Below are 13,031 nucleotides of genomic sequence, written 5' to 3'. Positions count from 1 at the left end.
GTCTGTCGGGGAGCCCCCTGGCTCATCGCAGTGGGCATGCGCTCCTCTCTGGGGTCCCCTCAGGCTGCCTGTGTGCCGCCAGGACCTTCCCCAGTGTGGGGGCTGAGCCCTCACTGTAGCACCTGACCCTGGGCTCGTATGTGACAGTGGGGCCCTGGGTCTGTGGGGCGCTGGTGGTCACAGGCCCAGTGTGTCCCTGCCTCACCGCTGCCTTCCTCTGGAGCCAGCTCCTCACTCGGCGCTGGGGGTTAGAGTTCTAGGAGTGAAGTATAAAGCGAACCTATATCCTTTCTAACTGGAAGAAGAAAATCCCTCTAGGGCTCTGTGCTCAGTTCATAAGGCAGGATAGCTTCTCATGTTCCTGCTGTATGCACACAAGGGTCCTGTGGTGATGGTGGCTAGGAACACAGAGAAGGAAAATGGGTCTGTGGTGGGAGACAATGAATAAAGCATCCGAATTCCACAGGGACACCTACAGTGACAGGAGTGGAAGCAGCTCCCCGGACTCTGAAATCACCGAACTGAAGTTCCCATCAATAAATCACGACTGATGGGAATGTAAGTGGCGTTTCTCGGTTCTAGTATTTTTGTTCGTGTGTTTTAATGGCAATTACACTAGAATTGTAAGATAGCAGGGAAGTCTGATGGTGAGGATTTTATGTGCCGGAGTGTGTAAGTGGTAAGGTCAGTGTGGCCCCCAGTGGACAGGGCCCTGAGTTACATCGGTGTCCCCGAGCCTCGGGACCTCCAGTACGGGACGCAGGGGACACCAGCCATGGGGCAGTTGTCTTGTCACCGATTGCGACATTCCGGAGCCAGTCTGACTGCCTCTGGGGGAGCTGGGCTCTCAGACCCTGTTATCTCATGCAGCCATAAACTTGAGATCTTAAAAGTGACCGGTGTGACAAAATGGTCACATTTGCAGAAACGCAGGCTTTCATCAGGAAGTGCTTTAAAACTGACACAATGCACAACTCTTGTGTTGATTGCTGTTTATTCTGGAAATCCCCTAAATTCTGAACAGTTCTTGGGCAAACTTGGAATGTCCTGACAGTAATAATGTTTGTATGTTATGACGCGGCACAGGGCTGTGGGCGCTGACATAAATGACATTCAGTAGGACTGTAATCACTGAGTGAACTGTGTTCACCTCCTGCTTGTGCCAGTGTCAAGAGAGGGTGGGGGGGGTCCAATCTTTGGGGTCCAAAAGGAGACCCGGGGATGTGGTGTGATCCCATAGGCGGGGGCCCCAGCAGGCTGGTGGGAGATGTGGGTTCCCGCCTGGAGGAGGGCTGTGGCGGTGTGTGGGCACGGATGCCCTCCTCCGTCTCTCCTGTTGCTGCCGGCTGCCTCCTAGTCTGAGTAAGCGCCCGGAAGAGAAAGCAAACGTTCCCATCGGCCCGGGTAGTCAGTGAAGTCTGAAGTCTCACCCTGCCGGGAGCCCTGTGAGGACGCTGGGTGCACTGACAACAGGGTGGGGGAAGAGGCCTTGTTTGGTCTGGAAAGTGTAGGATTGTGCAGGAGCTACAAAGTTAGCTTCTAATCCTATTCGGGTCCTCCTGCTGGTGTTCCCAGGAAAGTGGCCTCGTTTGTGGTCGCAGCCGACTACACACTCTAACTTCCCCACTTGCCTATACCTCCTGTAACTGCTCCGTGTTGTTTGCTTTTCCTAAACAGGCACCTGTGACTCTTCAGGAGAGCCTTCGGACTTTGAGAGTTTACAGCTTTGATTTTACACTCAGCTTTTGACACTTCCTTTAAATTATGTTTTTATTAAGATTATTTTATTATGGGGGAAAGGTATCTGGAAGACTTTGTGACTCACATGTCCCATCCCGTGTGCTGGCCCCTACCCGGTGCCGCCCTGTGTCCACACCCCACGTGGTCCCCGTGGCACCATGCCAGGGAGGGGGGCCTGTGGGCGGGGGTAGGGGATGCACACGCCGGGGGAGCGCCCGTCGGTCATCTCCAACTACCTCCCGTCATCGTGGATTCAAGCGTGCAGCCCGTCGCTCCTCCTGGAGGACATGTGCCCCATGGACCACATGCGAGGAGGGATCGTGTTAGTGAGTGCCGGCGACGCTTGGTGCTGGGAACCCGAGGGCACTGCCTGCCACCAGGAGCGGTGAGACCAGAAGCAGCCTCGGCACGGATCCACTCCCCAGGGCCCCTCGCTGCCCACAGGCAGTGGGGATGTGGTGGCCAAAGGGAATGGTTCTTTTGGTGTCCGTGAATGGTGACTAGTCTGTCCCTTTGCGGTGTGGTTTCAGAATGCCTGTCTTCAGCCACGCGTCCCTCCCCGGGCTGGGAAGTACTCCTTGTATCAAGGGGTTGCTTTAAAAAAAAAAAGAACAAAGAATCTTTTGGGGAAACTGCCTCTCGAAGCCTCTGCTATACAGACCGCTTTGCTCGAGGCCAGTGTGTCCTTCCAGAATGGTGTTACTGCAGTTGAAATGCAACCTGAAAAGCTATTTTCTTACCGTGGTGTCACCGCAGGCACTGCCCTGGACCCGCTCTCCTCTGGCCGAGACTCCGTGTATCCTCTAACTTAAGAAATAAATAACGCAGAACGAGACATGCTCTGTGTGTCGTGCTCTTGATGTCGCAGCCGGGTGGGCAATGTCAGTGCGGTCCCGGACGTGCCTGCGTCACCTCAGTGGTCAGCACCCGGCTGTCCTTGGTGGGACGGCCTTAAGTGCATGAGCTGATCGTCTGCACAGGACCTGAGAGGAGCCTTTCTTTTTTGTGGGAAACCAGAATTTCCCCCTGGAGGCTTCAAATTCAGATTCCCAACATATACAGATGCAAAGAAGCATGGGGGCTGCTTGGTTTTGGGAGGTGGGGGGGCGGCACGTGTTATTCACGGGGGTCCCTCCCTCTGCTGGCCATGGATGTGGCCCCTCATACATGTGACCCAGGAGTGGCAGACCAACCGCTGTCAGCCAGCAGGACCACTTTCTCCACCGCTGGTCCTCCCATCCCCCGGCCTTGTGTGTCGAGGGGTCCACGGCAGCGTCCCGAGGGCTTTCTCCCCAGAGTGAGGGGCCCATTGCTGCCGTGGACACCCACCCACCCACCCTCCAGCTGCCAAGCTCGCCTCCTCGTGAGCCAGCTCCGTTCAGTCCAAGGTGGAGGCTCAGGCTGGGTTGTCTGTCCATGGTCAACTGCCTTTCCTCATGGACATTTGAGAAACCAGGGAGGGGAGAAAAATGTTTCTTTCTCAGCATTTAGCCCAGCTTCCTTGTCAGGGGGATCCGGAGAAGAAGCAGGCTTCCCTGTGTGCCTGTGCTCGTGGCTCAAGGCCGCCATCCGCACTGGGGCCCAGAAGCTGGGGTGCCCGCCCTGACCCAGCAAGAACAAGTGAGCCCCCTTTGTCTCCGCTTCTCGTGGACCAAAGTAAAATGGGTCCCTTGCAGGCCTCTTCATGCCTATCTTGCTACCTGGAATGCGGCTAATGGGGTGGGTTCTAACCACTGTTCCCGGCTGGTCACACAGTCTGAATCGTTTCTGTATGAGCCATTCCCCAAACTGAGGGCACTGAGGACGGCGACAGCAGCGCTCCCTACAACAGTGAGGACTTGGTTGTGTGTGGGATGGTTTGCGGATGCCCCATGGCCTCAGCTGACCTGTTGCTCAGTGCTGGCCACTTGGATGACCTTGTGGAGAAGGGACCCTGCTGGCTCTCCTGGGCTGGTGGAGCCTGAGCGGCCCTGCCCCCCCAGGGCTGTGGCAGGGGGCCTGGAGCCCTTGAAGCCAGCTGGTCCGGGCCAGGCTTAGCAGCCTGGAGCAGCTCAGCAACACGGCTGCTCTTTGTCGCCATCAGCTGTGTCCCAGGAAGGGCACTTCCGAGGACTATACTGCCCAGACCAGCATCTGGCCTGTGCTGGGCACATGGAAATTGCCCACAATTGGCCCCCCTCTGACCTCCTCAGCAACACATCCTCTGTGCGGTTCTCACGGAGCCTCTGAAAACTTGGTTCGGGCCCTATGTTTGGGTGACTGAGGAGCCCAGTGGACGAGGAGCAGGACTTTGGTAGGTAGCGTGTCATGAGACAGGCTGCCCTGATTAGCTTGTGGGTAAGTGGGATGAGCAAGTTGCCGAGCAGCTGAGACACACAGGTGGGGTCTCTTGGCTGACGAACCAGGGGCTGTGGGGCTGGAGCTGCTCCATCTACTCCATGGATATGGCCAAGGACCAACGAGGGAGAGTAGGTCTGCGCAGGTGTGTTGTGGACCCTCCAGGGAAAAGCCCCATTTGACCAGGTTTCATGGTTTTCTAGTGGCTCAGACCTGAAGCTGAGTGTCCCTGCTTGTTTCTCTAGCAGTTAGCTGTTGGGTATCTACGACCTGCCAGTCATGTTTTAGGTTCTGAATGTCAGCAATGAGCAAAATAGACCCAAATCCCTACCCGTGGAAGGGTACATTCTACTGCGGGGAGGGGACACAAAGCTATGGAGTGTGGCAAGGCTGGAAGCAGGAAAGTAGGGGAGGGAGGTGTTATGTGCAGTAGGGCGGGTAGAGAACTGACTGTCCCCTCCACTCAGAGGTGGAGCCGAGAAGAAACCATCCTGCAGCTCTGGGGGAGCGGCCTTCCAGGTAGGGAAGCAACCAGTGCAAAGGCCCTGCGGCAGGTGTGTCCAGGAGACAAAGGATCACTGTAGCAGGGCACACCCACTCAAGGGGCAGAAGGGGTTGAGGTCAGAAGGGCCAGGTTGTGCAGAACTGTGTAGGCTGCTGTTTGGAATTTGCCACTGATGAAATGGGGAGCTCTTGCAGGGCTTTGAGCCCAGCATGGCATGATCAGACACTGGCTCGAGTGTGTCTGTTTCTGCTGGTAGAGATGAGGGGAATGGCCAGAGTAGAAGTCCTAACCAGTGGCTGCAGGGTGCTTGGGCTGGAGGTCACACCCTGTGCAGGTGCTGGTGGGTGCTGGGGAGACATGGTGTCGGGGTGATGATGTCCATTTCACTGTCCATTTCACTGTCTCCTAGACAAAGAACTGAACAAAAAGGTAGCAGTTTGCCCCCAAGGGACCTGGTCTTTAAGGCCGAGCTAGAACAGATTGCAACTGTCTGGGCCCCACAGCTCTGGGTGGGAGGAACCTCTGGCTGGCTCAGCCTCCTGGACAGAGAGATGGGCTGGGCATGGGACTCAGGACTCAACTGCATCCAGCTGGCTGACCGAGAGGCCTAGAAAGAACCCTCCTTGCCCCAGGTGCATGTAATTTATTGACAATCATAAATTCCTGCAAGCCCAGGGTGGGTTTTGCAGGGTGGTGGCCTGTCTGCCCCATAGCCACAGTGACCTGAGTGTGTCTGGCCATCTGCAGAAGCGCTTTCCCAAGAGGACACATTCCTCTCTGGCCTGTCTTGCCACTGGGTCAGAGACCCCAGCCTGGGCAATATGTGCATCTGAGGAAGTAGGGCAGTCCCTGACAGCTCAGCCCTAGGAGCGCTCTGGCCGAGCTTTTACCAGTTCTTTCTGGAAGTAAGGTTCCTGAGGGATCAGGCTAAGAGCCGTTTCTCAGCTCCATAGACCGGGGCCTGCTCGGGATTGAAGCCCACACACTAGCAGTTGTTAAAGAAGCGAGGACGGATGTGCTGCTTGCATCTGCCTCCGAGCAGCCCACACAGCTCTGAAGGGACACCTTGGGCTCAAAAAGAGGCAGGTCCCATGTTTGCCGGGTGCAGCCAGCCCTCAGGCCCGCACACTCACCGGGTGCTCACAGGACGCAGCAGGTGCAGGAGACGGGCGCGCGCTGCTGCAGCTGCTGCTGGAGCTGCTCCTTCTCCGCCGTCAGCGCCTTCAGTCTCTGCTCCAGCTTGCTCAGCTCGGCCGCCCACTTCTGCGGGGGCCACAGAGGCAGAGGTCCACGCTGGGGCCGCCCTGGGCCGAGCCCCTCTGCCCGGGGCCACGCCCCCTCTGCCCGGGGTCCAATCCACCGAGAAGGACTAGACGCAGGAGGACCTGGGGAGAGGGGGCTACTCGAGGCCAATGGGAGCCAGGCCCCCGGCTGTGTGGCCGCCCCTGACAAGTCAGTCAGCTCCGGGTCTTGAGGGAAGCCGACTGACCTGAGGCCCGCCTGCATCCCAGAGCCCGGGCTGACCCATCCTCTGCCGCCTCTTCGAGTTCCGGGGCAGACCCGGGTTGGCCGCTGCCTCGCAGCGTCCTTGCTCTGCCCTGCTTCTGGGCCACCTAGTGTGGCCCCCTGGAAGAGGCTTTTTCTTGGGACCGTGTCTAGCGCTAACCGCCTCCGCATCGTAAGGGGCTCCCCTCAAAGTCTTCAACCTTCTCCATACAGTCTTCTCCCAGTCCCCCAGCTGCGTGGGGGTGGGGGCGGGCACACAGCCGCGGGGGTGTTCTCCCCGGTGATGGAGTACAGCGGGGCGGGGGGGGGGGACGTGGTGGGGTGGGGAGCTGATGGCATGCCCCCGACCGCGCAGTGAGTGGCCCCCGCCCGGGGCACTCACCTGCCTGCACCACTCCTGGATGGCGTGGCCGGACAGCGGGCCCTGGATGCTCCCGTCCCGCCGCAGGAACACCTCCCCCTGGTCCGTCTCATAGAGCTGCGGCTCCGCCTGGGCCTTGGGGGCGTGCACGCTCAGGCGGATCACCTTGGTAAGGGCGACAGCGGCTCTGGCAGGCACCATGGCCCCCACATCCCAAGTCACTCACTCCAGGGGGCAGCCTGGCGAGGGGGCTTCCCGCCTCTCCTCGGAGAGCTCCCCCCAGTGCCCCTACCCCCGGCCCCGCCCATCCCTGCTCGGCGGAGGAGCGGCTGGCCGTCCCTCGCTGAGCGCCGGGGACCAGACAGATCCGAGACCGTCCCGGCGGCGGCTCACCTTGAGGGGCGTGCTGCCGGCCGAGGCGCTGACCACCGGGATGAAGGAGAGCGTGTAGGCGTCGGGGAAGACCTGGGGCTGGAAGCCCTGCAGGATGGAGTCCACTAGCAGGCGCACGCGGTCCTCGTCGCGGTGGCCGCAGCGGACGCCCTGCACCAGGCCGCTGTCCTCGACGCCCACGAACAGGCTGCCGCCCTCGCTGTTGAGGAAAGCGCACACGTAGCGCCGCAGGTGGTGCTTGAAGGCCAGGCTCAGGTACTCGCCGCCCCCGCGCTTGAACTCCACGCTGCGCGTCTCATTGCCCAGGAAGGCGCCCTGGAAGAGGCGCTCCTGACCCTCGATCTCCTGGCGCACGATGGCGCTGTCGGAGCGCGTGCCGCGGGGCTGGCCCCGGGACCCCTGCCGGGCCCGCGCTGGCGTGCTGTGGGCGGGGCTGGGGTAGGAGCGGGGACTTGGGCCGCTGTCCTCCTCCTGCCGGGACGGGGACCGAGAGTCAGAAGCCCCCGAGCCTGGCAGCGAGAGGGACAGGACACCTCCTTCCGCCTGGGGCCCACACACTCAGGCACCCCGATGCCCCGCCCAGGGGAGGGGCCTAATTCTGCCCATCGCCCTGGGCCAGTGCGGTAAACCCGCCGAGCCAAGGGCTTCAACCGCCACTGCTCCCTCCTGCCGGGTGGTGGGAAGCATGGCGGGTCTGACTTCGCTCTCCTTCCCCGAGCTGGGAGCTGGAGCTGCTGTGGCCAATGTCTTCCCTTTTAGTTACAGAAAGGCCTCTGAGTCCCGGGGCCAGCTCACAACAGGACGTATCTCAGCACCTGAGGTTGCCCGTGACAGGTCTCTGAATCATGAGGCGCGATTCCAGAAACCCATGCCATTCCTGATCTCCCTGAAACGCCTGCCTGTCGCTTTCTAGACCACTGACAAGTCCTCCTGAATCTCAGCCCTCTTCCAGCCCTCCTGAGACCCCTTTCATGGCTTCTGCTCTGTTGCTGGGCTTTGTGCATGAGCAGACTCGTGGCCATGGGGGCCTCATCTGGGCCTCATCCCTGCCTCCCCACCTCCAGGCTCCTCCCATCCCATCCACACTCCTCGCTGACCCTGGAGACAGGATGACTCTCACTCCCCCCTTTACTGGGCTTTCTGCGGCTGTCCCAGGCTCCTTGCTGCCTCCCCGTCTCCAGCAATGGCTTCTGCAGCTGGGGGCACTGTGGGGGCTGGGGGTGTCATGGGGGCTGAGGCACGGTGGCGAGGGGCCCATCCCTAAGAGCCCCATGCCTCCCAGAGAAGACAGTTTATCAGAAACATGAGGAAATCGTCACACAAACATGAAGTCAGGCTCACAGGTCTCTAAATGTCAGTCACAGAGCTGCTCAGTTCTGCAACAATTTAAACACCACAGAGTTTTCATCCCAAAAGAAAAGGAAAACCAAGACCACCTGTCTCAAGGAGGGCCCAACCATAGCCACAGTGAGTTGGTGTTCTCTCCCATCCCCCAGGGAGGCCACCACACAGCCCCCCCCCCCAATACCCTCCCTGCTCTGCTTTGGTCTTGTGGCCCTTGGGGGCCTAGACCCTGCCCTCTGGCCCAGCTTTTTTCCTTAGCTCCTCAGCAGCCTTCAGCTGGAACTCCAGGGGCCCCAAATGGCTTGACCTTCTGCAGATGGGCTGTCACCCCCCTCACCGTGTCCCCCTGCCTAGAACATCCTTCCACTCCCTAAATCCCAGCTGGGATTTCAGCTCTTCTGTGCGGTTGTCCCTGCAGCCCGCAGCTTAGTGACTGGCTGTGCCTGGCTCTGCCCAGAGAGCAGGACCCCCCAAGGGCAGGGCCAAGCCTTTGCTCTCCACTTTGCTGCCTGGCCCGGAGTGGACACCGATGTTGTCAACTGCAGGAACGAGGGGGGCCAAGAAGGAAAGGCCCCGGCTGGGCCAGACCCGGAGGATGGGATTCAGAAGGACCCAGGGAGGAGGCCCCACACTTTGGCCTTTCTTCCTGAGCTTCCAGGCTGCAGGCGAACCGTAAGCGGCAGCTGCTTCTGGGAGTGAGCGGACAGCAGTCAGCAGCTGCCGGCCAGTCTGCCCATGTGTTCCGGAGCCCTCAGACACACACCGCTGCCCCTGCCCTGCACCCCCAGCACAGGCCATCCTGGCCTAGGCTTATCCCGCTCCCGCTCCCCGAGGCTCTGGGGCTCACTGGCCGGGGTGCTCCGGGCCAGCCTCACTTACTTCCTTGCCGCTCGAGGGCCCTGGGCCCTCACCCAGCACCAGCTCCTTCCCGCGGGCCACCAGCTCCTTGGGGATCTGGTGCTCCTCCAGGGCCGCTTGCAGGCGCCAGGGGAGGGCGGCCAGAGTGGCCTCATGGGCGGTCACCTGCACCAGCGCGTAGGCCTTCCGTGGGCGCCTCACCACCTCGATGTGCTCGCGTGCCACCGGCAGCTCCAGCCGCTCCAGCGTGTCCCGAAGCAGGCAGGCGAGCACGGGCACCGAGAACTGGGGGTTCAGGTGGTCCACGTAGAGAATGTGTGCGCTGGGGGCGGTCTTAGGGGCTGGGTCCTCGGGTGGGCTCTCTTGCGGGGGCTGCTTGCCTGGGGGCTCCATGGGGGGCTCCATGAGGGGCTCCTGCACCTGGGTTTGCCGGGATCTCTTCCTGGGGGTCTCTGGAGAGGTCTCCCTCAGAAGGGCTTCTGGGAGTTCTCACGGCCGGCTGTTCCTCCCGGGGCCTCCCAGGGGGCTCAGGGGGTGCTGAGGCTCCTGGGAGGTTCACAGATGGGCAGGGGCTGGGCAGGGCCAGAGAGAGGGAGGGAGAGTAGAGGGCCAGCCGAAGGCGCCTGCCACCAACCCAAGGCCTAGGACAGGGAAGAGGGGAGTCAGTGCTGAGGTGGACAACAGAGCCTGGGGGCCTGCCCCTCCATTCCACAGAAGAGAAGACCGAGGGGAATGTGTCTCAAGAGGGGAAGAGGGGTCCAGGACTCAGGTCTGAGGGCCCTCCCACTTCCCCTTCTGGGCCTCAGGCCTCCTGTCATCCCCCCTGACCAGTCCACAGGTGGGAGGAAACGATTTGGATTTCCTGTCCATCAGAGATGACTGCTGCCTCCAGGCCCCAGGGAAGCCTTTTTTAGGGATCTTTGGTGAGGAAGGTGTCACCCAGGGCTCTTAGGACTGGCAGCGGCCACTCTGCTGCTGCTTCTCACCCGGTCCGAGCTGGTGCGAGCCTAGCGGAGGCTTTGAACCAGGCAGGGCTGGGTTGGAGAGTTTTAGAACAGAGGCCCCCTGACAGATGAAGGCTTCGGCCCCTCCCCCAGAAAAATGGCCTTCGCACGTCTACAGCTAATTTGAGGAGGCTCATGGTCTGGTCTAGACAGAGTCCAGAGAGCAGAAGTGAGGAAGTGCCAAGCCAGGGCCCTTTAGTACGCCCACTTCCACCGGGGCCTCATGCCTGACTGTGTGCCCTTGGCAACCAGCAGCCCCTCCACTCACCCCCACACACCCGGCCTCCGCTCTGTGGGGCAGTGACCACCAGCCTGCATCTTTTCAGATTGGCTCCTTGAGATAGTCAGGGCCTGGGGACCAGCGCGGCCGGGGTGGGGGCCTTCCGGACAAGCAGGAACAGGAGGAAAAGGGAGGCCTGTGACCCTCATATCCTGATGGTTGCTGAGGGAGCGTGGGAGATGCCAGCCCTCAGCTCCCATGGACCCCTGACCCTTGACCAGCAGCTCCCTGGAAGAGGGGGCTGGGGGGTGTCCCCTGGGGGCCAGGAGGGGAACCCAAGCTGCAGGAGAAGTGGGCGGGGCCTGTGCAACCACCTCTGTGATCTCACGGGAGTCAACAATGCCTTCTTGGCTGGGTTGAGGCCCAGGGCTGGGAAGTCAATCCTATTCCTATTCCTACCCCAAGGTAGAGAGACACACTACAGCTTGGCTGTGTGGCTCCCTCTGGGCTGCTCCGGATTCCAGGGGCCAAGGACACACTTCCTCCTTCTGTAATGTCTCTCCTGGCCCCCCGTGGCCACACAAGGCCTCTGGTGCCACAAATCCCCGCCTTCCCCTTCGGTCACCAAACCCAGGCTCCGCTGAGCACTGACAGCCCGGACACTCCCAGGATGAATCTGAGCACACATGGCTGGACTCGGGGCTGCCCCGGGCAGCAGGCCTGGCTCTGTACCCGCCACAGAAGTTGCTGGCCAGAGCTCAGTCAAAAGCTGCCATCCCTTTTCAAGGACAGGGCTGTTGCCTGCTGTTTAACAGGGACGAGGACATGGGTGATACACAGCCTTTGTTAACACAGAAATCCTTTCTTGGGTGGGGGAGGGGGCTTGGAGAAATGCTTTCCTTAGGCAGATGCGGGGAGCTCGGGTCCTTCTGGAAGTCCTGAGGCGGGGAGGGAGGAGGGAGGGCAGAGGCAGATGCTTCAGGCTGGGGAAGCTGCTGGGCCGTGGGGGCTGCCCCCTCCTCTGGGCAGCCAACCTGCAGAGGGAGTTTTGTTGCCCTGAGGGACGAGGCAGAGAGAGCCTGGACTGGGGTGTGCAGCTTTGGGAGAGGCAGTGAGGAGGAGGAGGGCTGCGAGCTCCCCATGCATTCCCCCCACCCCTCTTCAGGCCGCCCAGCCCCGGCCATCACGGGCCGCTCTCAGGACTACCCCAAGGCGAAGGCTGTAGCTGCCCAAGAAGACAGCTGGAGTGCAACTGGGCTGAGTTGCCCCGAAATGGCCGGTCAGGAGAGGGGCCCCGACAGACCAGGCATGTAAGCACCCCCAGAGAACAGGACTCCCTTCTTGAGGCCTTGCTGTCCGGCCGCCTTGTGCACCAGGCTTTCCACGCTGATCTGACCGCCCACACTCCTCCCACTCCTATTGGTGGTGTCCTCAAACCCCCGAACTGCATGTGTCCCTGGGACCTGTAACCAGCACATGTTGAAATGCACGTTAGTTCCCCTTCCTTCTGTGGGGAGGGGTAGAAACGGTCTCTGGAAGGCACCAAATACGTTTACACAATAATATTTCAAATACTGAAGCGTACTGCAGTGTAACTGGGTTATTTAGGGCATCGGGCTTTCTAACAGGCCGCTGGGTAGGGGCAGACACAGGCTCAGTGTTACGGGGTAAGCAATCCCTTTATCCCCTCACTGGATGTCTGTGACCTTCCTGACAAACTCTGCTTTGCGCCAGAGGGAAACAACTCTCGAACTTCAAGTTAAGAATGTTGAGGCGAATCTGAAGAGGAGGGAGGAGTCGGATGTCCACTTTGTGGCCTCACGTGGCCACAATCCCTGAAACCACATCAAGGATGGATGTCTGCGAGAATTGCCCTGGTAGGCCAGCCGAGGAGCAGAGTGCTCTGGCAGAGGTGGGGACTGAGCTCAGACCTCGTGTGGGAGGGGTCAGGAGGGCAAACTCTGGAGCTTGGGGGAGAAGTGGTATGGATGCTGCCTTTCCCATTTGGGCCCCATGGCACTCCCGCCTGTCTTGAGCCCACACCTGGCCTATAGGCATCTGCCTGTTGATTCCCACCGACCTCTGCCAGGGTCTAGTCCTGGCCACCCACAGGTGTCTTGGGTCTGGTGTTTTGGGCCTGGTGTCTTTACACTGGGACTTGTCAGCTGTGGGCTCCTGGAAGCACCCTCAGTGGCTTTCATGTTGCAGGCGGGGCATAAATGGAGTTGTGACCCTTGGTGGTCATGGTCCCTGGACTGTAGGTTTCCAGCTGTGGCACCTCCCTGATTAATGGGGTGATGGGGGTGTCAGGGTAAGGAGGCTGCAAAAAGGTGAGGGATGGTGAGGAGGGGGGGGGTGTCTGGGCTTGCCAAGGCAGGAAGGTTCTCCAAGTTTTTAGTTTTGGTTGTGGGGAGGAGGCGGGGGCCACCTTCCAGCTCTTCCTGAGGAGGGATGGTGGCATCAGTATGAGGACAGACACCATGTCCACCTGGACCATCAGAGCCACAGCCTGCAGAGATCGCCGGTGGCACCTAAGTAGGGCCGGGATTCTTCTGTCATCTCCTCCAGCATGCGGGCTTCCTGATGTTTCTCAGCGCTGGAGTCAATGTCCTCTCCTTGTCACAGTACTGGGGGTGGGGCATGTGAAGCTGGTGCCAGGGGGTGTCTGTCCCCCAATCCCAGACGCCTTCCCATTTTGTGGGGGGCTGGACTGTGGGGGTTCACAGAGTGGTCTCCCCTGTGCTGCAGCTGGTGTTCTCGGGC

At 60.4% G+C, this 13,031-nt stretch overlaps 2 protein-coding genes across 12 annotated transcripts in view; one reads left to right on the top strand and one right to left on the bottom strand.

Moving 5' to 3' along the window:
- CTPS1 (CTP synthase 1) overlaps positions 1–2,575 on the top strand; it is a 30,814-nt gene extending 28,239 nt beyond the window's left edge. For all 3 annotated transcript variants that reach the window (XM_032303160.1, XM_032303161.1, XM_032303162.1), the window contains 2 exons: positions 467–558; positions 1,678–2,575. In XM_032303160.1, the coding sequence (XP_032159051.1) occupies positions 467–551 (85 nt within the window). In that variant the 3' untranslated portion in view covers positions 552–558; positions 1,678–2,575. The remainder of the gene's footprint in view (positions 1–466; positions 559–1,677) is intronic.
- On the bottom strand, positions 2,227–11,167 carry SLFNL1 (schlafen like 1). Of its 9 annotated transcripts, none has more exons than XR_004276360.1 (7): positions 9,066–11,167; positions 6,843–7,313; positions 6,471–6,614; positions 5,716–5,845; positions 4,873–4,999; positions 3,472–3,562; positions 2,563–2,643 (listed from the first exon to the last, which is right to left on the bottom strand). XR_004276360.1 is itself a non-coding variant. In XM_032303163.1 (5 exons), exons 1-4 carry the CDS (start codon positions 9,447–9,449, stop codon positions 5,723–5,725), a joined length of 1,122 nt encoding a protein of 373 aa, XP_032159054.1. In that variant the 5' UTR covers positions 9,450–11,167; the 3' UTR covers positions 2,229–2,334; positions 5,716–5,722. The 9 variants fall into 9 exon arrangements, 2 of the variants coding, with proteins under 2 accessions (XP_032159054.1, XP_032159055.1); XR_004276355.1 differs by having other exon boundaries at positions 2,640–3,562; positions 9,066–9,685; positions 10,031–11,167; XR_004276356.1 differs by having other exon boundaries at positions 2,640–3,562; positions 9,066–9,685; positions 10,317–11,167.
- Positions 11,168–13,031: the final 1,864 nt, after the last annotated feature.

Source organism: Mustela erminea, chromosome 10, assembly GCF_009829155.1.
Source record: "Mustela erminea isolate mMusErm1 chromosome 10, mMusErm1.Pri, whole genome shotgun sequence".
Lineage (NCBI taxonomy): Eukaryota > Metazoa > Chordata > Mammalia > Carnivora > Mustelidae > Mustela > Mustela erminea.
This window is presented reverse-complemented; position numbering and strand designations above follow the sequence as displayed.

Excerpts from the sequence above, each read along its gene's own strand:
- SLFNL1 (XM_032303163.1), bottom strand. The coding sequence starts at position 9,449 with ATGGAGCCCCCCATGGAGCCCCCAGGCAAGCAGCCCCCGCAAGAGAGC. Across the intron at positions 6,615-6,842 it reads CCGGCAGCACGCCCCTCAAG|GTGATCCGCCTGAGCGTGCA; the intron begins GTGAGCCGCCGC and ends GCCCTTACCAAG. Across the intron at positions 5,846-6,470 it reads TCCAGGAGTGGTGCAGGCAG|AAGTGGGCGGCCGAGCTGAG; the intron begins GTGAGTGCCCCG and ends TGGCCCCCGCAG.